The sequence below is a fragment of the Diorhabda sublineata genome, chromosome 4 (assembly GCF_026230105.1).
Source record: "Diorhabda sublineata isolate icDioSubl1.1 chromosome 4, icDioSubl1.1, whole genome shotgun sequence".
Classification (NCBI taxonomy): domain Eukaryota; kingdom Metazoa; phylum Arthropoda; class Insecta; order Coleoptera; family Chrysomelidae; genus Diorhabda; species Diorhabda sublineata.
Genome location: NC_079477.1, coordinates 59,372 through 85,809, shown reverse-complemented (window position 1 = coordinate 85,809; position 26,438 = coordinate 59,372). Strand labels below are relative to the sequence as shown.

Sequence of the window (26,438 nt, the reverse complement as noted above, 5' to 3'; positions counted from 1 at the left end):
TAAGCTCAAAGTTTCGCAATTTCTGTACTATTATTAACCGGTTTATATAAATCGATAAGTTGAAACAATTTTCAATAAGTTTTAAGAAAGTATGAGGTTGCATTTAAAACAAATATATCATCAATAAGAAGGGGATTTTTTATTTCTATATATTTAAGAAAACGTACATATTTGAAAGAATTTTTGTCGAAATGACTAATTTTTACCTGCATTTAATTTTATTGAAAATATTCACTTCACTTAATCATCCTTTTATTGTATTATTACAAGTTATTTCATTCGTAGATTCTATTTTTACAAGAAAAACAGTATTTGATTATACAGGGCACATATCGTAAAAGCAATTAGTAAGTTTGTCTTACTTTCCAGAAATCCCGATGATGAAAGCAATTAAATTCGTTAAACTCATCTACCGTCTGCTTCGTTTCCTTTCCAGATTAATTGAGTTTTTTGTCTAAAGAATTATTAATTATTCCTCGAACTTAGTTGTTAGATACTGGGTTCAATAGAATGTTTTACCGTAAATTATTTAAATTGAGATTACATTGTGGATCAAAACAGATTTTTTTTAAGTAATTAAAGCAAATATAATTTTACATACCTAACGTTTTTATAGAAGTGGATTTGACGTTATTGAATTTTAAATTAAGAGATGCAATAGCAAATTGGTCCCCTACATCTTAGAACCCAAACTCGCGTGTTTACATCGATAATTTAACGTGGAATAGATTTCGATTGTCCACGACAAACTATTTATTTTAATTTCCAACTCAGATGTTTCTATTAGCACCGAAATTAATGTCCTGTTTTCAATTAACCAATAAATGCTTATGAAGGATAATGAAGCTAAAATTGTTGGTATTATGATTTCAAATGTCCGCTTTCGAAAATAATAATTATCTAAAAGTGATCAAATCATGTGAATTTCAATGGCAGTAATTAATTCCACTCTGAATAGAAAACTCTGTATGCCGTTTATTTTTAAATGAAAGAAACATATAAATTTGAGATCATAAAAAGGACTTTCTCCTTTTAATAATTGCTTTGTTTTTGTAGCAATTGAAATATATCCAAAGACTTACCTATTCTGATAACAGGCGGCAATCCCGCATATCCAAAGTTACTCCAAAGCAATAAACTAATTAATGTCACAATATGCATATTGTTGCTCCCAGACTGTTTCTACAATTCACAATCACCCGTACACAAAGTCATAGTGCTAAATTAATTTTCAGTCATTTGCACAGTTCTAGTCAAATTTATTCACGCAACAATAAATTATTGTAGAGGCGGATCATACGTTAAATTCTACTGTAGTACAAAGATTGTGACTTAATATCTGGAACAAAAAAATTACTTTGTGATATTGTTAATTTTGTTTATCTAACACTAGCAAAACAACAAACTAAAATCCAATACGCCATTTTCATTATATTTTTGATGTGGCACGCTTTTATTAGTTTCACCTGTATGTTGAAAATAGAAATAGTCAAATAGTAGTCTGTATCCTAGATAAAGTGTAATAATAAATTTGTATCGAATTAGCATTCCAGCATCTACTGAAAGGTAAGCTTAAACGGGAAATTCTCGACTTTCTCGAATATTTGAAAAGATGTTTACATAATGCAAGACGTTCAGTATAGCTCAGATTACGCCTTTAAATTATTCAGAGTCTTACATTGTGGGAAATTGCCCTATTTTTAGGGATTGTACGTGTTCAGATATAAACTAGTCTAGGGTATAGTTATATATGTACCTGCTGTTTTAGCCGCGTTATATTCAATTTTCAAATGTACATTCAACAGAATATATTCGTAAACATTTTATTGTTTTACCAAAAATTCTGTTATTTATGAAATACCTAATTTCGGGCGTACCTAGTATAATGTTTTACAAATTAACATTTGAAGTTAGTTTATTATAATTTAAAAGCTACATTCAACGATTAATTTGAAAGGGAAATACGTTGGTTTAATATATACAAACATATTTATGAACATTTCATTCAGCAACATACATGTTTTTATTAGGATAATGTCATATGCAATTTCATTTGCTAAAATTATTAATCTCATTAACATTTCGTTGGAAATCAATATGATTAAATGAAATCAAAGGCGGGTTCCGCTTTTTTATTGACACACAATTCAATTGAAAACGAAAAGTTCAACATATAAAAAATAAAGGCGATTTGACTGTATATAATTGAAGTTTATTTTTATGATTGAGAAGAAGGTATTAAAATAATTAAGGAATTTGTAATCCATAGGCATATCACTTCTTTAAGTAGATAGTTTAAATATTTTTTGTTTTACGCGAATATTATCGTATTAAATTCCATTTGTATAAATATAATGGATATATAGAGTGTACATTTATACATATCCCCTAATTAACTTTATCTAAATAAAATATCTATCTAAATTGAATATTGATTTTTCATTTATTCTATAATCTTATAGGTAACTTCTTGTGCATACAATATGGTCCATTTCCATAGTATGCCTTGATTTATTCCTGTGTAATCCTCATCATTTCCTAACGTACCAAGAACATTGTGTACTGTCTATTTTAAATAATATGATTTTTGTAGTTCCTCGCATTTTTCATCTTCAATTACTTTCATTTCCCAAGCGTATTACCAACTATTTCCACTATGTAATAAACACATAAAATGTTTTAAAATAATTTAATATTAACGTTTTCTGATTATTGTTAAAGGACCGATTTATTGTGGTTTACGCGGCCCTTCCAAATTTTCTATTATCACACTAGAATTCGTAATAGACTGCATACTGAACCTTGCTACTAAACTATACTAAAAAATACACAACTTGGACGTCTCTACTAAATTGAAAAACCTACAATCATATTTTGGGTAAAATTTGTTGGGATTGGATATTGCGAAGTAAAATAAAACAAAAAAGCTTTATTGGCAAATTGGTTGTTATTGGAAAAAATCTTGGATATAACTACTGTCAGTTAAGTACAGCCTATTCTTGGTGAAGTAAATGTAGTTATCAACCGGGTCCTATTTATTAAAGTAAAAATTTTTATTGTAATGATTAAATATCTGGAAACATAAAACTATACAACATATCTTCGATCAAATTCCAGTAAATTTTTCATTTATTATGAAATAATACAGGAATGGTCATTTTAATATCAAATTCCATTTTTTATATGCTTTGATGGAGGCAATTTTATTGGATAGTTATTTCTACTAATGTTACTATATTTTCGTAAAATTATTTGGAATGCCTAGAGTTAATTACTTTTATGCTACATACAAAAACGTAGCAATGAATTCAAATACGACATGAAACATATTCCTTTTTTATCTAAATATATACATACAAATGAAACTTCATAAAAAACTATAATAATGTAAATTATTCAGAATTTGGAAAAATCAATATTTTGTGATTAAAAATTTTACAAAAATTATATCAAAAAAATGGTGGGCGGATGCGTTTCTAAGAGATGATAGGTACCTACATAACTATGCACTTTTTTATCCAAAAATTATCCATAATCACTTTTCAAAACGTTTCTATCCACGCGATTACATTCCTGAGCGCCGGAGCGACACGTGACGCCTTTGGCTGACGTCCCGGATCTACTGAATGGGAAGCGACGCTCACCATCGGGACGACTAAATTCCTTGACGATGATGCTCCGTTACGGTCGACATCGTCATAATAGAAACAGCATGGAATTAATTTTTTATATCCTGGCCAAAGCATGACAGTAGACACTAGTTTTGGATAGTTTATTGAATAGACTAAATATTAACAAAACAAATACATTGATTTTTGCACTTGCTAAGATATTCAAATTGGATTGAGAGTACAATTCAAATTTTAGTTCCAATTTTTTATGTTTACAGTAGGTTTCGCATATATCGATGCTGATGGGATTACTATAATGTCTTCTTTATAATTGGGCAAAAGTAAAAAGATATAGATATTTGCACTGATATCATTGTTTGATTCACGGTTGTTAATTCGAGCACATTTCGAATAAATTCTGAATATCTTCTAAACGCTTTGCTCCACGTCTAGTTTGAAAATCACATGTTCTGCGGAATATCTACTCATTTTCTATGATATTTAGTATCGCAAGATAACTGATTGTTAATAGTTTGCTCTGATCTAAATCCCTCGAGGATGTTGACGCTTCCTAAATCTACTGTAAACATGAATAAGTAAGTCAAATTCCAAGAATTATTTTTCTACAAGACTAACATCTATTGATTCATGATGGTATATCTAAATATATTCTCATTTTCCAAGACCATTTTCGAATAATTGCTAATAACCATACAAATGATTAATCAATCTAGAAGGTTCGTTCGCATTCCTCTTAGGAAAAACAATAATTAATTTCTCCGAGAAATGCTAATAGATGAGATGGGAATAAATTATTCTTATTCTTAAGGACCAGTATGGCGCGATTTTTTAATTGATTTTTCAATAAACGATCATATTATTCCATACTTAATCAATAATACACATATTTAGTGAGAACTTTTCATAATAATTACATTTAACCATCGGTTGCGGCATCCCTAACTAAATCTGTTTTTAGAATGAGCCTGTTAATTAATGAATCTTTAGTTCATAAAGTCCTGAGTTTAAAGTCTCTAAACATTATAATCTATTTATAAAGGCACAAACTGGACTCGTAGGCCAGTAGCCCTGTGCGTATTATCTTTAAAGTAACTTACCACACCAGATCATCTCGTTACATTCAACAAATAGAATATTTAAACCAAATGAGCTCAATTGTTTGTCTTCTTATAGATCGCAAATAAAGTAGACATATATTTAAATGATCGAAATGATAAAATTTTGTACTTGTACAATTTATATAAATAGAAAAATTTCGTTGCTTCTTTCCCATAAATAAGTTGATCATCTTTATTTAAGGTTACATAAAGAGATTATAATGGAAAAAATAAAAAATGCGAGTAATTTTATGTGTAAAAGAGAATTTTAAAGTGCCTGGCCTAAAAATCCGCTTAGAAAAGCACACAGGACTTGTCAACTCTCACCCGACCATTGTAAAACAAGAGTACGACGCGTCGTTCCTTTTATGTGCCTACTTAAGTTTGTTACATTCGGACAACTTTTAACGCTAACCTTAATTATTGAAGTTAGTTTAGAACGACAAAATTTGTAGCGCTAACTCTGTAATTAGACTGTGATAATATTGTTATCCTATTATATTCACTGTAACTTTTTAATTATGTATTTTTTCCATCTTTAAAAGAATTAAATGAAATTGAAATGTATATCGAATATTCTATATTTATCGCTTAAATAAAATTAAATTGAATTTCACTTTATACAAGGAACATTCACAATGTAAGTTCCATGTCTATTTCTATCAGCGTCAGCGTTGCGATCCCAGTTCCCACCATACACGGTTGTTACCTGAAAATACCGATGCTTGTGAAATCAGATTCGACGAAATTTGAGCATAAGCAAATATTAACATCTCGAAAACTCATGTGCGCCGTTTTTTAGGACAGACATTTAGTTGATCGATTCCTTGGCACGAGGCCAAATAATAATCAATAAACATGTTTACTTCAAGTGCAATGCAATGCAAGACGCAATATTTCTTGATCAAAAGCATGCAGATCAGCTGACTGTCGTAAAACTTAGCTCTGTTATTTTCATTGTTAAACTATTTACAAAATCTTAGTTAAAATTTGAGATTACGAATTTATGTTTACTTTTACTGTTTACAGATACTTGCATGCAATTTCTTGTACGTTTATTGCGTTATGTTAAGCGGTCTTAAGAAATTGTGCTGCGCAATACGGGACAATCATAGGTGATTACTGTCTAACGATGTTGTTTTTCTTGCGATATCGCTCGACCTCACACTATGAACGTGAAAAAAAACTCAGGAATTTGGCTCGGACGTGTTTGATCAATCTCCGTGAAACCTGGTACTCGCTCCTAATTTATTATACCCGAAATTCTTCCTTGGTGGTTATGGTGAAAGAACATGTTACCACATAGTTGAGCGCAGATAGCAAGCTTCTATGAAAAAGGGATACAAAAACTTGAGCCATGCTATGACACAACAAAAATCTGTACAGCAGTAGTAGATTTTTGTAAAATAAATATTTTTTCTGCATCTGTACACGTTTTTTATATAAACAAAGGGAACTTACCTTCTGGATATATCTCGTATTTTACTTTCAGTGGTTTTTGATTTTTGGTTTAAAAGATGAATAATAAAAAACAACAAAATTTCGAAATATATTTTAATACATAAAAACGTAGTGAGATAGAGTGAGACAAAATAAGATACTGAGATACCCTGTTAAGAAGAAGTTTTAAATAAAGATAGTAACATAATATTCTTGTGTTAACAATTATCGTTTATCTTAATGTAGAATTTTTTCTACTGAAATACAATATTACGTCTTAAAATTAAATGATATATATTCGCTTAGTTGCGTAAGTTCATTTGTATGCAAATAGCAGCAATTCTCCTTTTTGGTCTTGAACTAATTCTCGTTCGTGACATATGCAAAAATAAAAGTACATGTTTCAAGACTATAACTCACTTTATCCTAATTCCGGACATTTAGTAAAGCTATTCAGAAATAACTCGCTCATTCTAGGCATAATAATTACATTTCCTGCATAATTGCGGAGGTTTCAACGGGTATGTAATTCATTTTTAATTTCAATTGAAATCCGAATAGTCGAAATTATATAAACGAAATTAATTGATGGATTCTTTAACCGAAACTTCAGTTTCTTTAATATTTCTGCAGTACGGTAGTCCAAATGCCAGCAATACATCTTTCTTGTTGTTATTGTATCTTGATAAATTCAATTTATAGTACATTTTCAATTTTGATAACTGTAGGCTCCTTGTAAGATTTGATAGAAATTATTTGTTGGTTCGGCCATGTATATATATATATATATATATATATATATACTACCCACCAAATAAGAGAAATAGTAAATTACAGCTTATTGGACTGACTGAAAAATATTCGAATTATGATTTATTCATCGATGAATGGAATAGTGAATGATCACAATTATATTACATCAGGCGTTTATAAAGAAAATCAACTATGGGAGTTGAAAAAAATGTTGAATAGTGTTTCGCACAGTCTAAACGTGTGGTGGACTGTTTTCAATAGATTAGTTATATTGGACTTAATAAGAGAAAAATAATGAATATAGACATGAGCTGTGCACAAGATATATAATAAGAATTAAAAACAGCAGAGAATATGGTCATTTCCCCAAAGTGAGAACATTCGCATACGTTTTTGAAATTTGCATAACAAACAAAACTACTCGTATTAAAATTCTAGTTTGGTTAAGTTAATTTGTTAGCCTGAAGTACAGAATTTATGAGTTACGTACTTCGTTCATAGTCTACAGTCAATAATTTTTATGATTGGTTTCATTTATTGGTACGAGTTTGAAAGAAATTACTCACATTATTAGTATATAATTTTTTTGTTACGTACATAATAATCACTTGGTTCTACCAGGTGTCGACAAAGCAATATCTTAATATTTCCTTTGTATACTTTATTTGATTAAACAGTAAAAAAATTTAACAAATTTGCAAAAAAAGTCAAAACAATCGTTAACAACATAAAATCGATCTCTATGATTAATAGTGACAAGCAAAGCTCCGCAATGTTTGCGTTATGGCACATATTCCAGTGTTTTTGGCAAAGCTCTGGTTAGCGAATAACTTTGTTCAACATATATATACAGCATCTCATCAATTGAAAACTATAAAGCAAATACTGATTGCTTCATTTTATTGACACCCACAATAAAATGATCATTTTGCAGATCGATAGTGTTTGGATATAAAGTTTTTTGGTTATAATTTTTTTTTAATTCTATATACATTTCTAGTAGTAGGAATTAGAATTATTATTGAGCGTAACAGTTTCCATTAGTACTTTTCCAAACTGAATCCAATTAATACGAATTTTAGATTTTCTAAGTGTAACCTAGAGATAGATACACTCTATGTTCCGTTAATTACAAACATTAATCAAAGCAAACAGGAATGTACTAAAGCCGATAGTTCTATTTGAATTTAATGCAAGCTTGATGTCCATACTTTACCCTTTAATTTATATAGTTGAATATTTAATTGTACTTAGCATTTCTTCTTCTCGCTTTAGTCGATATCCATTGTGAAATTTACCTGATTATATTTATTGAAGTAGAAGCTATGATTATATTTTTTGTACTGAGGTTTTATTGTCATTCAGTGAGATTTTGTGACATTTTCTTTTGGAAGTAAAAATTCTCTTGTTCGAGATTCAATCTAAATATAGATTGGGAGTTAAAATGTTTGGATTAAAAAGGTGGGAGGTGAACCTTGGCAATTCAACATCCATTTTCCTTTCAGTGCTTTCAGATATTGAATCAGAACAAAAGATTTTTAATTGTAGATAACTTTGAATAATCAACAATATCGAATTGTTAATTAATATAAAAATAGTATAAAAAGTTTTAATGGAATTAAATATTAGTTTTATATAGATTAACGATAAATTATAATTTAATCGAGTAGTAAGTTTTGGAAAAAGTAAGATGAATGCAACAAATTAAAACACAAGTCACACATACTTCTATTGTTTGAAATATACGTGGTATATCCACAAAGTAAGTTCCGTTTAGTAATATAAAAAATCTGTTCACATACAGAAATTTATTGTTTAAAAACCTACAGCTGTTGAAGTAATTTTCTACAAAACTTTCGGAATTTTGTAGACATTTGTTTTAGCGTGGTAAAAGTTTTTATATGCCTTCTTTATAGAAGGTTCCTGCCTGTATTCTCAACCGTGTAATAACAACAACTCGCTATCATTGTTGACGTGTTGACCACCAAGGAAATATTTAAGGTGTATGAACTATGAAAAGATGAAAATTGTTAGAAGTGAGGTCTGGATTGTACGGAAAATGATTAAATACGTCCCAGCCAAATTCCTGTAAGTGTTTTTTTATCACGTTGGTAGTGTGAGGTCCTCGGTGTTTGTTCTGTATTGCACAGCAGCAGAGATCTGAAAATGATACACATGTCTTCTACTTCAGTCAGAGTAACTGCCATGCAGCATTTCCGAAGACGAAATAATTCACATTGTCAATATACCTCGAAAAATTCAATTTAATGATCTTAATCGATCGAAAGTTAATTTTTTTGACTTGTTCTAAATCAAAAGATGCCTATATATATTCACCCAATTCATATCATGTTTTATTATTTCTTTTTTGTTATTTTCCCCTATTGACATCAATTGTTCTTGTTTGTTTTGTCACTTTGCAACGGTAGTAACTTCCAACGTTCACATTATGAGGTTCATAACAGCTGAAGTATCCGTCATATAGACGACGTAGTCGTCACCCGTTTCCTATCTACAACGCATCACATTGTCACAGTTAGTTCCTGTTTGTACGTTTCCTGACAACAACGACAACAACTAGCATGTAAATTTATACCCTAAAATGTTACTACACAGGTATTATAAAATTATTAGTTGTTCAATTATGGATAGGATAATGGAAACTTTTCCTTCAGCACCTATACAATTTTTAGTGAAAAATTGTCTTGATTATAGGTTTGTTCTAATTCAAATTGAACTTATAAAAGGATCTGAAATATAAGAAACTACAGAAATTTACCAGTATCTTCTGTTTACATAAAAATAGAAATAAGTGAACATTCTATCCACAAATATGAAATTGAAACTTTCTTAACAAAAAAGCAACGACTCACCTGTGTCGTTAGCTAATGATAAAGAATGAGTTCGAAAAGTTGAAGGAAACTTTTTGCCATACCATTTTCCGACAAACCGAAAAGAGAACATTGACTGTATGAAAATAAAGTTTAAAGCAAAACTCTATCATATTTTATGCTGCACCTTAAAGTATTATCATATAACATAAAATTATGTATTTTACGATTTAATATTGTCAACTTCAAAGTAATGTGTAGAACTCATATGTCAGAGAATAGCGGTATTGTATATTTTTCAGATCATTTTTTCAATTACCTTACCTCACTTACTGAAGAATCAGTTTTTGTAAATAATAATTACGGTAACTCCTAATAATTTCATGCTTTTCCACCTATTAGAACATTCTTATATAGTTCCTTCCGCTTTTTATGGAGATACTGGATTAAAATCTGGAAAAAGCAGCCTAAATATAACTTCTTGATGGTCTGAAAATTTTGTACCATCTCTATAATTTATCCAGTTCAGCTTATTGAAGGTAGAATGGAAGATTGGAGTAATTCATTCTTGAAAGACTAGAAAGACTAATAACTATTTGAAAATAGTGAGCACAAATCTCTTTCTTAAATGGTAAATATCCATATTTCCGTTATTTCAAGGATATTCATTTCGATAAAATATTTCTATAAATCCCTGAATAAGATTTGTTGAATTTCAAACACAAGAAAATTCACCTTAATCTGACCGATAAGAACGTTTTTAGCTGCACAGCCTAAATTCAATATTTACTTTCCATTAAATGTGTTTGAAGAATTCTTGAAATTTGTCTACTTCGAGTTTGATATTATTCCAACGTGGTGTTGCTAAAAGTGTGATTGTTTTTTTAGTAAAAAAAAATATTTGGAATTTTGTCTTTTGGCATGGATTGGAAATATTAGATAGAGAAATGATATGTTTCTAAATGAGAATCAAATATTTAGAAATAATTTGATAAGAATCAATATAAAAAATGAAAGTGATTTCAAATTTTGTTTATAGAAATAGTTCCAATATATTCTCAAAGCTTACCTGAAATACGAGGGTTGCCTTATAAACTCTTATAAACAACAAGAATCGACAGAATCAAGCAATGATGTTTCTCTTCTCCAGATATTCAGTTCTTTTGTGTGCTTCATGAGAATCCATTTGGAACATATATTTTATGTGTATTACAGTCCGTGATATCATAAGAGACGTCTGTATCTGTCTGCAAGTCACATGCTGATCAATTATCATGTTGCGCACGGCATTGATTTTTCTCGAAATGGCAACCGATTTTGATACACTCTCTCGATTTCAGCATTGACGGATGCACGACGAAAGGCTGGAAATCAATTCTAAACAGTCTTCTCTAATGGTGATTTATTACCAAAAGTTACACAAGGCTAGTCTATGTTATTGAGTGAGGCCTTCTTTAAAATCATAAAAAATCATCCATCGTAACCAATTACTTTATTTTCGGTTTCATATGATAAATTTTTGAAGATGAATTTTGTTTAACTAACTTTGAATATAACTAGATGTAGTTATATTGTTGGATATAGGATTGGATTGGAATATAGTTGGATACTTGCAGATTTACAAATTACATGTTATGCATTATCGCCTTCTTCAAATCCGTTTAGTGTAGCCTAGAAATACAGGAGTTTTCAGATTTATTCCACTTTAAGTATATCACAAAATTGTTGTATCACTTCTGTATATTATGTTTTCAAAAGATGAAAATATATTCCCTTGTTACAATCAATTCTCGACACCTCTGAGAGATGAAGCAACCGTAACCTTCAACGTACGTTGAACGTTTCCGTAAGGTTTTCCGGAATACAAAGCGTCATCACAAATCCTTCGTTAATTCACTGAATTATGAAAAACGTTTAACTTTAATTGAGTTAGCAACACCGTTAACTGGCAGTAAATAAAATTTGAATTAGGTTGTTAGATGTGGACAGCCATTTTAAACTACTTTAATAGTATTAGATGGACACAAATAGGAATATTGAGTAATAGAGTATATGGAATTTATTAATTAGGTAGCATATTAAATTAAGTCTCAAAAATTAATCAATGTTTTTTAAATTGATCACACTATTTTATATAAAAATATTAGCAGCTTAAAACCTATAATAAAAACACAAAATTATTTAGTATGAAGTCACGTTAATTAGGTCGAGAAGATTCAAATATCTAGAATTATTTACTTCTAGGTTCACTTGTAATTGTACATTCTAACAGAATCTCCCCCTCAGTTTGTCATTATACAAGCAAGCGACAAAGTTTACATTCATCCAGTAACGTTACAATCAATTAAATAAGTGAAATTAACTATTAATATCTTCATGAATTCTGGTGCATCAGTTGATAGTAAAATCGTTAATCGTGTGAATTAAAATAAAAAAAAATATTAATACAGCAAAACGTTGTAAGGCAATGAGATTTTGATACGTCTTTTATTAATTTATGTGCAAACTACGTCAATGGTGTATGAATTCTGTTTGGAATAGTCAAAGTTTACTCTTGGTTTGTCCGTGTAATCAAGCCATGCAACAACTAAATTTATTATAACAGATTCATAATAATGTTGATTTATATACCTACGTTTTAATGAATGTTTAAAATGCTACAAAGTAAAATTTGGGAATTTTTAAGAGAATTCTATATTTGTCGAAAATTCGGAGCAAAAGTATTTCGATACTTAACAAGATACTGTTATCGATGTAGATATACGTAGTGATAAGCAATTGAAAAAAATTGATACATATAAGAGTGGTTTCATTCTTATTTTGGAAAGAGAAAAAAGCACAAAAGAAAGAATTTCAAATAACTTATTTTTAAATATAAGTAAAAGTATTTTTCAATAATCGATCTTGATATATGCCTTCATAATAAACAGATCCAATAGCCATTCTATGCAGTACACACCACAATTATGTTATTAAAATAATAAACAATTCTCAATCCATAGACATATCTCTTGATTTAGTAGACATATATGGGAAATATTCTCTCGGATGTAAAAATATTTTCACCCAATCAACCTGTTCATAACTGCCAAAAAGTGTACTACAATTCGCAATAAACTGTGGTGAAATTTGTTGGAAACAGATTGCTGGAATTATGATACAACAAAATGTTCAACCTTTATTTTCAAATAGGGAATTAGAAAAAATCTTATGATACGATATGATACCTCCAATACACCGGCCTTGTGGCCTCTTAAAACCTTTTTTTATTTGTCTGTATAATTATATTATAATTTAGAAAAATTAATAGAAGACCGAAAATTTGTATAATATCAGATAAATTTATGAAAATTTTTAGGAAATATTTAGATAATTCTATACTATTTAGATTGACCGTACTAAGTGTGTTTAGAAACTAGGATTTATTAGGTACTCTCTCGTATATATAATTATAAATATAAACGAACGATTGATCAATGAAATATTATCAGTAATGTTGATACCTTAAATAGTATCAACAAATTTTGACTAATTCATTTCCTTACAATTGACAGCACGAAAAATTATTAAAGTTGATAAATTATAAAGAATCAAACACAGTAAGAGATTGATATAAAATTGAAATATATTACTTTAATAAAACCTCATTTCATGACAATATTGATAAAAGAAGATAAATGAATAACCAAGTATCGAATATATGCGTCAATGTTTTAATAAACGATTTAATAATTACAATACATCCAATTTCCTTTAGCCAAATTACAATTTCGGATAAGTACAGTAAAGACTAACACCACATTGGTTTTTACCACGGACCAAGCGAATGTAACCTTCTTCTCCCCAAGATGTACCCCAAGAGTTCTTGATGATCCAAGCCTCTGGGGTATAACCAACGGCAAGAACACCATGATTGAGATCATCGTCACAAGAGAAATGATCGAAAATACCTCCTCCATAAAACTGCCAGTCGAAATCAGCATTTAGTCCAACAGAAATTGGACCTACACTAGCTATAAATTAAAAATATATCAAGAATATAAAGTAAACTTTTCAAACTACGATAAATTGTTTTTTTTTTTTTTTCGTTATGGAACTCACCAACAGCATCTGCGAGAGCTTCTTCAGTTGGTCTAACAGGAACGTATCCTGTGATTTTTGAAATAACTTTATTAGACGAGGTTTTGCAAGAACCTGAGTAACCAACATATGGATAATCAGCTTCTGACATAAGACCATTATTTTTAACGAAATCTAAAGCGGGTCTCATGTCACCACCATCACATCCCATATCTGAAGTATCGCAATCGACCAATTCTTGTACACTCAATGCAATGTAGCTTTTCCGTTGAATGGCTAACTGTCCTTCTAAAGTTCCCGTCTAAAAATTGAAGAAAGACTCATTATTTTGATAGTTGTGGAACTCTGTCAATAAAAAACCAATATGTACTATTTCTAATATTTATTGAAAGATCTCGAATATGTGTATATTCATCCTCAGGGATAAATAATATTAAATTGTTTTAAGAAATATTGAATTCATTTTATTCAAATAAGAACCTTTAAATTGACAACTGACATAAACATAAAGTTTCTTCGTTTTGATTTATATTCAATTGTTTTTTCTAAGCGAAATCCGTTCAATTAAAAGGTATGTTAGTTTAGGTTGTTTTCAATAAATTAATATATAATTTCAATCCCTGATGATAAATACATAGTTATCCTTCAATCACAACAATCAAGTTGACATACTTGATTTCAATGTATTTTTTAGCTTCTCAGGTCGAATTTAAACACTTACAACACTAAAAGCCCAACAAGATCCACAAATTCCTTGATCTTTAACTGCTGATACTGCACCCACTTGTCTCCAATCAATGGATTCTGGGCGAACAAAGTTGGAATCTACTTCGAATACATCAGTATCCTCAATATCTGGTTTTGATGATATTTGAGCTTTCAGTATTTCACTGAATTCTTCTTTAGTCCAGTCGGCGAACTTATTTACTCTCATGTAGTACGATACTTCTCCTTTGTCGTATTTAGCATTGTGCTCTTCTATTTTACGCAGATTATTTATAAAAATTTGGAAACGGACTTTTTCCTCTTTTAGTCCGTATTGTCTTGAAAAGTTACCCTAGGCAAAAATATTTTTCAATTAATGTTGTTCTGCAACAATCAAAACATTTATTACTTACTTTGAATTCAGCCCACTGTTGATAGTCTGAAAGTGCAAAGGTAGCTGCAATAAAAGTGGCCAGTAAAAAGAAGAGCTGCATTTTGATTTTTCTGTAATAATCACAAAAAGGTAGTTCAATTATGATTATTGTAATGAAAAGAACTGAACACTTAAAGAAATTCTGTACATTAAAGAATGCGATATTGTGTAAATTAAATATTGTGTAAAATAAAATATAATTAAAATAGAAATCAATTGTACAAAGATTTAATAATTGACATGAAATCTTCACATTATTGGATTAGGCTGTTTGAAAATACAAGATTTTTTAGAAAATGTGTTTTAACTAAGTTAGAATTTTTGATCCATCAAAATTGTTGCTACTTGCTATGAATGTACTCGCTTACCTTTAGGAAAGAACAACAAAATGATGTAGGTGCTCATAAAATTTTGATCTTTTATACTAATTAATTGATAATTGATGATATCAGATTGACAAGTAAATTCATTGTTCTCTCGAGAGCTCATATTTATTCATTTTTGTAATGAGAGAAGTGCGTAAAACTCTAGTCATTATATACATATATAAATATATATATATATATATATATATATATATAATATATATATATATATATATATATATATATATATATATATAAATATATATATATATATATATATATATATAATATATATATATATATATATATATATATATATAGGATCTCCAATTTCCTCAAGTCTGGTTAAAATTGTTATGTAATTTGTAAATTTGTAGATGGGAAGATACTGGATGATATGGATAGATTCAAATTAACACATACAATACATTTCTTTATAACTTTAATAAATTTAGCCCAAGTATCCAATTCACTTAGGAAATTAAAAGCAAAGAGAAAATGAATTTTTTTAGACGTGACGTTTATTAAAATAAATAATAAAATAAAAACTAATATAATACAAAAGACATCTTTAGATCCGAAGGTTTGTCTAATATTAACGCATCTCCCACCTCCAGATATAAATTATACATGTCAAAATGTGTACCTACACAATACAACGACATTAGTTTAAAGCGAAATATACTAACGAGACATAACAGAGTAATGATAACAGTTCCTAATTTAATAGGTAATATGGTCATATTTCCCCTTATCTTGACACTTTGTGTACATCCCAAGTAGGTTGGTATCGTAAGAAAGAAGATGCACATAATATCTCGAGATGTATTTTCTTTGTGAATTGATATATGCTATACTAGTACTATGGAAAAGCTAATATGACTGACAATATTATATAGGTGAAATACTAAAGCTAAAGTCTTATCAGGAATTTTAGATTGAAACTAGTCACAATAATAATGTAATAATCTCTGAATCAGAACCGCATAACCAATATAAATTATTTTTACCCATAGATTTTATGAATAGCTTTTTTAATTTACAAAATGCATGAACTAATTAGTAACGATGTTAAGTTACAGTGAAGATATTTCTACTAATTTTGAAAGTTCTGTCTATTATTTATTTCTGATATTGTTACTTTTTAGATTGTTCGAAAGTTGTGTGAAAAGGTCCTCTCTGAGTATTTGTCAAAATACGAGTATGTGGATGCACTGTAATCGCTCATGTCGTAATGTACTAGAATCTAATCTTCTATATTTTTTAAATATGTAGTAAAAATAGTTATTTTTGAAATATTATCCTATTGAATACTTCTTCAATGTCCAAAGTCACTTTCCAATAAATTTATTCAAAAGTACGATTATAGGTTGTTCCATTTAGTAAAGACATTCATGTTATGTATTCTTAACAGTTTTAGTTTGCCAGATGCAATGTGCACTCTATTGTAAATTCTAGTGTGATTATAAAAAATTTAAAAGAATCGCATAAACATCGAAAAATTGGACCTTTAAAAGTAAATGAAAAAATATTAATATCTATTTGTTTTAAATCATTTACAGTTAAATATTTATATAAAAAATTTAAATAATAATATAGGTGATTACGTACAGTTCAGTTTTCAAAAAATTCAGATGTTATCAGACTTTGACTTTGAATATAACACAGGATTGTTGTATTACTTCTGTATATTATGTTTTTAAAAGATGCAAATATGTTCCCTCGCTACAAACAGTTCTCGACACCTTTGAGGAATGATGGAACCGTAACGTTCAACATTTCCGTAAAGTTTTTAGGAATACGAAGTGTTTTCACAAATCCTTCGTTAATTCACTCGTGAATTATGGAAAACAAAACATTAATTGGAGTTAGCAACACCGTTAACTGGGAGTAAATAAAATTTGAATTAGGTGGTTGGATGTGGACAGCCATTTTAAACTACTATAATAATAATATTAGATGGACACAAATGGAAATATTGACTAATAGAAGTAAAGTGAATTTATTAATTAGGGAGCTTATCAAATTAAATATGAAGTCTCAAGAATTAATCAATCAATATATACTCGTATAAATGAATATGAACCAACGATTGATCAATGGAATATTATCAGTAACGATGATGTATATCAACTGTTTTCTTGACGTAGTATCAACAAATTTTGTATAATTCATTTCCTTACAAAGAAAATTTATATAAATTAAAAAATAAATCAGTCATGAAAGTGTAATGTAATAATCAAACATTGCAAGGTATTGATATTGAACTGAAATATTATTTTTTAAGTGAAACCTCATTTCATGATATTATTTATAAATGAATAACGAAATATCGAAATTATGCGGGTATATTTAATATTTGCAATACATTTATTTTTCTTACATGACATTTAACCAAATTACAATCTTGGAAAAACAGCTTGGATAATAATACCGCATTGGTTTCTACCACGGACCAAGCGAATGTAACCTTCTTCTCCCCAAGATGTACCCCAAGAGTTCTTGATGATCCAAGCTTCTGGGTCATAACCAACGAGAAGTGCGCCATGTTTATAATCACGACCACAATCGCGGCTATCGAAAATACCTCCACCATATAACTGCCACTCGTCATTAACACTCAGGCCAACAGAAACTGGACCGACTCCAGCTAAAAATTATGAATATATCAAGAATAAAAAGTGAACTATAAAACTATGATACATTTTTGTTTTCGTTTTGAAACTCACCAACAACTTGTTCGAGTTCTGATTCATGTCTGACACGGACGTATCCTGATATTTGTGAAATTACTTTATTGGACGAATTTCTGCAAGAACCAGAAACACCTTCATATGGATAACTAGCTTCCGACATAATACCATTTTGTCTAACATAATTAAGAGCGTATCTCATTTCACCGTACACACATCCATTATTTGTAGTATCACAATCCACCAATTCTTGTTCACTCAATTCATTATAGTTTTTCTGGAGAATGGCTAGTTGTCCTTCTAAGGCTCCCGTCTAAAAATTAAAGAAATACTTCCCTTTATTTTATATATAAAATAAAAGAAGAAACATTATATATCAAGTATGTAATCTAATACGCGGAAAATAGAATTTTTGGAAATAATCACATACATTACGAGAAAGCTATCAATGATAAAAAGTACCTAAATAGTAAAATTAATTGTTCTATTTCACAAATTTTAATATAACAACGAAAAATTTTATAAATCATATTTGATTGAATAAAGACTAAAATTACTCGCAACGTCAAATTTTATGTGTCTTTCAAAAATTGAAAAAAAAAACTAATTTTAAAACAGAAGATACCTAAAATCAAGACGATTTAGAAGCGTGTAAAATTTTCATTTAAAGGACACTTACAGTACTAAAAGCCCAGCCAGATGTGCAAGTTCCTTGATCTTTAACCGCTGTTACTGCACCTTTTTGTCTCCAATCAAAGGATTCTGAACTAACAAAGTTAGGATTTATTTTGAATTCTTCAATATCCTCAATATCTGGTTTTGATGATATTTGAGATATCAACAATTGATTGAATTCTTCTTTAGTCCAGTCGGCGAACTTATTTACTCTCATGTAGTACGATACTTCTCCTTTATCGTATTTAGCATTGTGCTCTTCTATTTTACGAAGATTATTTTGGAAAATTTCGAAACGGACATTTTCCTCATGTGGTTCATATTGTCGAGAAAAGTTAACCTTGCAAATAGATATTTTTAAATTAATATCTATTTATTATTTAAATATATATTTCTTACTTTAAATTCAGTCCATTGTTGATGGTCTGAAAGAGCGCAGGTAGCTGCAATAAGAGCGGCCAATAAAATGAAGAGCTTCATTTTGATTTTTCTGTAATAATGACAAATAGGTAGTTGTAATGAAATAAACTGAACAGTTAAGAAATTCTGAACATTAAATTATACAAATATTCAATAACTGACATGATATCTTCACACTATTGGATTAGGCGGTTCGAAAATGCGAGAAGAGTTTGAGACAATTTGCTTTAACTAAGTTCGAGTTTTTGAAACCGTTAATATTGAACAGACTGGTCATACTACCCTCACATGTACACTCACAATTACACAGTCTCTGAAGTCGATAACTTGCTTATCGAAACACACGTCAGATAGTGTAATTGTGAGTGATAGTGTGAACAGTGTGTTCAGTAAAAATTTGTTTTGATTTATCATATTTGTTGGAACTTGCTTAAAACAGAATCCTGCGAACACGAAACAATTAGCCCGAAATAAATGGATGGAGATTTTTGAATATTGAAGTAATTATGATATGTACCCACTTACCTCTAAAAAAGAATAATAAAATGATATAGGTGTTCCTGAAAATTTATATCTTTTATACTGAAAAATTGATGTTATCAGTTTGACTAGTAGATCGATTGTTTTTCGAGAGCTCATATTTATTCATTTTTGCACTAAGAGAAGTGCGATAAACTCAACCGTTCTGTTTGCCAGCTATATTATGAGCGGTTTCTTATTGGGAACGTGGCAAGGAAACACCAAAGTGGACTAACTTTGATATATTTTCCAATCTTTCCAATTCTTATGTATTCAATGTCTGGGACTGAAATTATGATCAAATATAATATAAGAAATATGTATAAATGTATAACAATAATAAAATTTCACTTACAATAATTAATTAAAATTTTCGGTCATTTTTGTATAGTTAGTTAGTACAAGGTATAATATTACTTTCTTGTTTCTTGGTGTTTTGGATTTTATTTTAGTGAAATATTTGGATAATGTCCCTTATGATTCATACTAATTTTATATTTATTGAAATCATTCGTAGGTTCTTTGGAAAGCCCTTGTACATATGGTAAGGAGGAATGTTATGTTTTGATGTTTCGTTTCTGTTTTATTTCTCAATTTATTATAGTATCTTTTCTTGAATATGTTGTTTATCCTTTTTTCCGGATGATTATTTTCTTTCAATGCAGTTTTTGCTTTTTGAATACCTACTAAACTAAACTAAACTTCTAAATTCAGGATCTGATAGTTGGATAGATAGATCCACAAACCAAACTTAATATCACTGATCTTTTTTATGACATAGGATGTCACGAATTGAAATACCTTGAGGACCAAGTTGGTTTCGTATACCATTTTGTTTCTTATGTTATTGTTAATTTTATAAAATGTGAATTCAATTCACAATCGAATAAAATAATAAAATCAACTTTCTTGATGTCACATTATATAAAATTACCAATAACATAAAAACAGAACGGTTGAGTTTATCGCACTTCTCTTAGTGCAAAAATGAATAAATATGAGCTCTCGAAAAACAATCGATCTACTAGTCAAACTGATAACATCAATTTTTCAGTATAAAAGATATAAATTTGCAGGAACACCTATATCATTTTATTATTCTTTTTTAGAGGTAAGTGGGTACATATCACAATTACTTCAATATTCAAAAATCTCCATCCATTTATTTCGGGCTAATTGTTTCGTGTTCGCAGAATTCTGATTTAAGCAAGTTCCAACAAATATGATAAATCAAAACAAATTTTTACTGAACACACTGTTCACACTATCACTCACAATTACACTATCTGACGTGTGTTTCGATAAGCAAGTTATCGACTTCAGAGACTGTGTAATTGTGAGTGTACATGTGAGGGTAGTATGACCAGTCTGTTCAATATTAACGGTTTCAAAAACTCGAACTTAGTTAAAGCAAATTGTCTCAAACTCTTCTCGCATTTTCGAACCGCCTAATCCAATAATGTGAAGATATCATGTCAGTTATTGAATATTTGTATAATTTAATGTTCAGAATTTCTTAACTGTTCAGTTTATTTCATTACAACTACCTATTTGTCATTATTACAGAAAAATCAAAATGAAGCTCTTCATTTTATTGGCCGCTCTTATTGCAGCTACCTGCGCTCTTTCAGACCATCAACAATGGACTGAATTTAAAGTAAGAAATATATATTTAAATAATAAATAGATATTAATTTAAAAATATCTATTTGCAAGGTTAACTTTTCTCGACAATAAGGACCACATGAGGAAAATGTCCGTTTCGAAATTTTCCAAAATAATCTTCGTAAAATAGAAGAGCACAATGCTAAATACGATAAAGGAGAAGTATCGTACTACATGAGAGTAAATAAGTTCGCCGACTGGACTAAAGAAGAATTCAATCAATTGTTGATATCTCAAATATCATCAAAACCAGATATTGAGGATATTGAAGAATTCAAAATAAATCCTAACTTTGTTAGTTCAGAATCCTTTGATTGGAGACAAAAAGGTGCAGTAACAGCGGTTAAAGATCAAGGAACTTGCACATCTGGCTGGGCTTTTAGTACTGTAAGTGTCCTTTAAATGAAAATTTTACACGCTTCTAAATCGTCTTGATTTTAGGTATCTTCTGTTTTAAAATTAGTTTTTTTTTTCAATTTTTGAAAGACACATAAAATTTGACGTTGCGAGTAATTTTAGTCTTTATTCAATCAAATATGATTTATAAAATTTTTCGTTGTTATATTAAAATTTGTGAAATAGAACAATTAATTTTACTATTTAGGTACTTTTTATCATTGATAGCTTTCTCGTAATGTATGTGACTATTTCCAAAAATTCTATTTTCCGCGTATTAGATTACATACTTGATATATAATGTTTCTTCTTTTATTTTATATATAAAATAAAGGGAAGTATTTCTTTAATTTTTAGACGGGAGCCTTAGAAGGACAACTAGCCATTCTCCAGAAAAACTATAATGAATTGAGTGAACAAGAATTGGTGGATTGTGATACTACAAATAATGGATGTGTGTACGGTGAAATGAGATACGCTCTTAATTATGTTAGACAAAATGGTATTATGTCGGAAGCTAGTTATCCATATGAAGGTGTTTCTGGTTCTTGCAGAAATTCGTCCAATAAAGTAATTTCACAAATATCAGGATACGTCCGTGTCAGACATGAATCAGAACTCGAACAAGTTGTTGGTGAGTTTCAAAACGAAAACAAAAATGTATCATAGTTTTATAGTTCACTTTTTATTCTTGATATATTCATAATTTTTAGCTGGAGTCGGTCCAGTTTCTGTTGGCCTGAGTGTTAATGACGAGTGGCAGTTATATGGTGGAGGTATTTTCGATAGCCACGATTGTGGTCGTGATTATAAACATGGCGCACTTCTCGTTGGTTATGACCCAGAAGCTTGGATCATCAAGAACTCTTGGGGTACATCTTGGGGAGAAGAAGGTTACATTCGCTTGGTCCGTGGTAGAAACCAATGCGGTATTATTGTCCAAGCTGTTTTTCCAAGATTGTAATTTGGTTAAATGTCATGTAAGAAAAATAAATGTATTGCAAATATTAAATATACCCGCATAATTTCGATATTTCGTTATTCATTTATAAATAATATCATGAAATGAGGTTTCACTTAAGAAATAATATTTCAGTTCAATATCAATACCTTGCAGTGTTTGATTATTACATTACACTTTCATTAATGATTATTTTTTTCATTTATATAAATTCATCAGATGGGTATCTTAGAAGGACAACTGGCTTTCAGACGGAAGAATTGGAAGTACACAATCATTATTACAATCCTGTATCAATTAGGTTTATAATACATATATTAACTCTAATAATTATTCGTGCTGTCAATTTTAAGGAAATGAATTATACAAAATTTGTTGATACTATTTAAGGTGGCACGGAAATTTTACTACGATGTTCGTCAGAAGGCGATTGATACCTACATCAAGAAAACAATTAATATACATAATCGTTACTGATAATATTCCATTGAACAATCGTTAGTTCATATTTATATATACGAGAGAGTACCTAATAAATCCTAGTTTCCAAAAGGACGGTCATTCTAAATATTAAAGAATTACCTAAATATTTCCCAAAATTTTCGTACATGTACCTGACATAATACAAGTTTTCCAACAAGTCCCTATTTTCCAATAAAGGTTGGAAATTTTTTTATCCTAATTTCAGCAATCTGTTCCAACCAAAACTACATTGTAGGTTTTCCGTTCCATGAGTAGCTTGTGAATTCTTTAGTTGCAACTTGCAAGGTCCAGTGTACAGTTTATTGCGAATTGTAGTAGATTTTTTTTATCCTAGTTGTTTAAAAGTTATAAACGGGTTGAGTGGGTGAAAATATTATTATACACCCGATATATTCATTATTTATGAAAATAGTCGAGGTATAACTTCTCGGAATATTACTACTATATGTCTACTAAAAGAAGAGTTATGCCTGTGGATTACGAATTGTCTATTATTCTAATATTTTTTAATTAATAAAAATAGACTTTAATTGTTAGATATAAAGATCTACAATCCTTAGTGAAATCTTGTCAAGTATCGAGATAGTTTCCTACTTTTTTGGGCAAATTAGAATTTAAATGATTCTCTTAGAAATTGTGGAGTTTTGCTTTGGATCATTTAAAACACTCACTGAGACTAATATAAATCAACGTTTTACCGGATTAATATTTTTTTTTGTTTTCGCACGTTATAACGTTTGCGTCCAATTATTATAATTTTTGTGAAAAAGAAATTCAATTTGTCGTATTTAGAAGCATTATATAATGATTGGATTGGTACTATTATAAATTTCTAAAAAATTATTATAAAAAGGGAGGTACTTGCTGAGATAATTTACTATATATAGAAATATCTAGTTAATAAATTTTAGTTTACTTTCAGTCTCTGAAGACGATAACCTTATTATTGAAACGATAGTCAGTTAGTGTAATTAATAATATTACTGTTGTGTTATTGTAAACAGTAAGTTCATTAAATCACCATGTGGGTTTTCATAAGGTTTCACTAAAAATTAATGATTGCAGCAGCACATATACTCATTTATGAGCAACTGCAACTGTATATGTAGTTTCCAAATTTCACTTAGTGTATAACCTCTTACCAAATATACAAACCTGAAATGTACTATTGAACAGTACTGTTTTGCAGGAAAAGGTTCTTTAATAAAACAAAATTAATATTATCAATTAATTTATTTTCCTATCATACGATTTAACCTAATTACAACTTAGGATAAGTAGAGTAAAGATGAACACCACATTGACTTTTACCACGGACCAAGCGAATATATCCCGTTTCTCCCCAAGATCCACCCCAAGAGTTCTTGATGATCCAAGCTTGTGGGGTATAACCAACTGCAAGTACACCATGGTTAATTTCACTACCACAAGAGGGACGATCGAAAATACCTCCTCCATAAAACTGCCAATCAGCATTAGCATTCAGTCCAATTGAAATTGGACCAACGCTTCCTAAAATTGATTCAAAGTGAAAATTTATACAAATAACTCGAAATAATGAAAATGACTAAATAATTAAGTTTTAGCTCTAACTCACCGACTGCATCGGCTAAAGCATTTTCAGTTGCTGGAACTGGGACATATCCTGAAATAGTTTGAATAATTTTATTTGAAGAAGTTCTGCATGCACGTTGATAACCGACGTAAGGATAGCTTGCTTCTGATGCGATACCATTTCTTCTAACAAAATTGAAAGCTAATCTCATGTCACCACCATTACATCCCATATTCGTTCTGTCACAATCGACCATTTGTTGTTCGCTTAGGGGTATACGAATATTTCGATGAATGGCAAGTTGTCCTTCCAAAGCTCCCGTCTAAATATCGACAAATTTATACGTGAAGATTAATGGAATACATTATTTATAGCGCTTCATAACTATAAACATTTTTTATAAAAAGTAATAACGTGGTGTATATAGATTTTTCAGTAACAATTGTATATCAATATTAATAAAACTTACAGTACTGAAAGACCAGCAAGATCCGCAATTTCCTTGATTTTTAACTGCCAATACTGCACCTTTTTGTCTCCAATCAATGGATTGTGGACGAACAAAGTTGGAATCTACTTTAAATACTTCATTTTCAAAATTTGGTGTCGACGATACTTGAGCTTTCAGCATATCAATAAATTCTTCTTGAGTCCAGTCGGCGAAGTCGTTGACTCGCATGTAGTATGATACTTCTCCTTTCTCATATTTGGCATTGTGATCTTCTATTTTACGAAGATTATTTTGGAAAATTTGGAAACGAACATTTTCCTCACGTAGTCCGTATTGTCGAGAAAAGTTACCCTTGCAAATAAATATTTTTAAATGAATATCCATTCATAGTTCAAATATTTACCTACTACTTACTTTGAATTCAGTCCATTGTTGATGGTCTGAAAGGGCGCAGGTAGCTGCAATAAGAGCGGCCAATAAAATGAAGAGCTTCATTTTGATTTGTCTGTAATGATATTAACCACAAATATTTAAAAATGCCCAATATAATCATACATGTTTTTCATTTGCAGTCTACAAATTTCTAATTTTCTATCTTCGAGAATAAATAGTACTAGCAATGCACGATATTTTTAAAAAATATTTGGAAAAGTTTATTAGTCGTATTATGTAGAAAAATTAGGATGAAAAAAGTTTGCTTTCACGGAATATTGGTATTACAAATTAAAGATAGATTCTATATCATAATTAAAAGTCAATTGAAATTTTTTCGATGCAAAAATAAATTTTATTCTGATAAATTTATAAGAATAGTATAGAATGTATATTTCATAGGATTCATGTTGTATTTGCTTACCTATCGAAAAAAAAACACAACAAATTAATATCTTGTCTTGAAAATTTCAGTATTTTATACTAAAAAATTTATGTTATCAGTTTGATACATACATTGTTCTTTGAAGAGATCATAACTATTCACTTTTACATTAAGAGAAGTTGAAAAACTAAAGTGATGATAACGAATAAAAGGACTATCGTTTACATAATATATTACACACACATAAACTACTCTCCACTTTTTATTTACAAAATTGCTAGTAGGTTCACAATTTTATTAATGTATTCAGGTTTTTATGGGGACCAACTATATTTTCCTCTTGTCCCTATACCCTATATGTAGAAAATGTATCAAAACGATTTTTCTTCAATAAAACTCTTTCAATCAAGCAAAAAACTAACAACAAATAGTTGTTCAATAGAATAGACGTAAGCTGAAATTATGAA

General features: G+C 29.5%; 5 protein-coding genes across 8 annotated transcripts in view; 2 read left to right on the top strand and 3 right to left on the bottom strand.

Annotated features, from left to right (window-relative positions):
• Positions 1-3,624, bottom strand: part of LOC130443245 (glutamate receptor ionotropic, kainate 2) — a 101,586-nt gene extending 97,962 nt beyond the window's left edge. For 3 of the 4 annotated variants that reach the window (XM_056777781.1, XM_056777777.1, XM_056777780.1), the window contains exons 1-2: positions 3,499-3,624; positions 1,083-1,339 (exon numbers count right to left, since the gene is read on the bottom strand). In XM_056777781.1, the coding sequence (XP_056633759.1) occupies positions 1,083-1,161 (79 nt within the window). In that variant the 5' untranslated portion in view covers positions 1,162-1,339; positions 3,499-3,624. Of the gene's footprint in view, positions 1-1,082; positions 1,340-3,494 lie in introns of all 4 variants that reach the window. The other variant, XM_056777779.1, reaches the window with a different exon arrangement.
• The window catches only part of LOC130443249 (uncharacterized), a 34,302-nt gene that overhangs the window by 314 nt on the left and 7,550 nt on the right, over positions 1-26,438 (top strand). The window lies entirely within an intron of this gene.
• On the bottom strand, positions 13,453-19,260 carry LOC130442924 (uncharacterized). The gene is made up of 8 exons (XM_056777333.1): positions 19,104-19,260; positions 18,709-19,044; positions 18,066-18,342; positions 17,740-17,986; positions 14,952-15,042; positions 14,555-14,890; positions 13,855-14,134; positions 13,453-13,766 (listed from the first exon to the last, which is right to left on the bottom strand). The coding sequence occupies exons 1-8, from the start codon at positions 19,182-19,184 to the stop codon at positions 13,516-13,518; spliced, it is 1,899 nt and encodes a 632-aa protein (XP_056633311.1). The 5' UTR covers positions 19,185-19,260; the 3' UTR covers positions 13,453-13,515.
• Positions 21,360-22,684, top strand: LOC130443248 (uncharacterized). Its single transcript, XM_056777785.1, has 3 exons — positions 21,360-21,695; positions 22,062-22,338; positions 22,418-22,684. The coding sequence occupies exons 1-3, from the start codon at positions 21,483-21,485 to the stop codon at positions 22,666-22,668; spliced, it is 741 nt and encodes a 246-aa protein (XP_056633763.1). The 5' UTR covers positions 21,360-21,482; the 3' UTR covers positions 22,669-22,684.
• On the bottom strand, positions 24,393-25,743 carry LOC130443247 (cathepsin L-like proteinase). The gene is made up of 4 exons (XM_056777784.1): positions 25,569-25,743; positions 25,173-25,505; positions 24,746-25,025; positions 24,393-24,660 (listed from the first exon to the last, which is right to left on the bottom strand). The coding sequence occupies exons 1-4, from the start codon at positions 25,647-25,649 to the stop codon at positions 24,410-24,412; spliced, it is 945 nt and encodes a 314-aa protein (XP_056633762.1). The 5' UTR covers positions 25,650-25,743; the 3' UTR covers positions 24,393-24,409.

Excerpts from the sequence above, each read along its gene's own strand:
- LOC130442924 (XM_056777333.1), bottom strand. The coding sequence starts at position 19,184 with ATGAAGCTCTTCATTTTATTGGCCGCTCTTATTGCAGCTACCTGCGCT. Across the intron at positions 19,045-19,103 it reads AACAATGGACTGAATTTAAA|GTTAACTTTTCTCGACAATA; the intron begins GTAAGAAATATA and ends TCTATTTGCAAG. Across the intron at positions 14,135-14,554 it reads CTTGTTGGGCTTTTAGTGTT|ACGGGAACTTTAGAAGGACA; the intron begins GTAAGTGTTTAA and ends TTCAATTTTTAG.
- LOC130443248 (XM_056777785.1), top strand. The coding sequence starts at position 21,483 with ATGAGAGTAAATAAGTTCGCCGACTGGACTAAAGAAGAATTCAATCAA. Across the intron at positions 21,696-22,061 it reads CTGGCTGGGCTTTTAGTACT|ACGGGAGCCTTAGAAGGACA; the intron begins GTAAGTGTCCTT and ends TTTAATTTTTAG. Across the intron at positions 22,339-22,417 it reads AGAACTCGAACAAGTTGTTG|CTGGAGTCGGTCCAGTTTCT; the intron begins GTGAGTTTCAAA and ends CATAATTTTTAG.
- LOC130443247 (XM_056777784.1), bottom strand. The coding sequence starts at position 25,649 with ATGAAGCTCTTCATTTTATTGGCCGCTCTTATTGCAGCTACCTGCGCC. Across the intron at positions 25,026-25,172 it reads CTTGCTGGTCTTTCAGTACT|ACGGGAGCTTTGGAAGGACA; the intron begins GTAAGTTTTATT and ends GTCGATATTTAG. Across the intron at positions 24,661-24,745 it reads TGCTTTAGCCGATGCAGTCG|GAAGCGTTGGTCCAATTTCA; the intron begins GTGAGTTAGAGC and ends AATCAATTTTAG.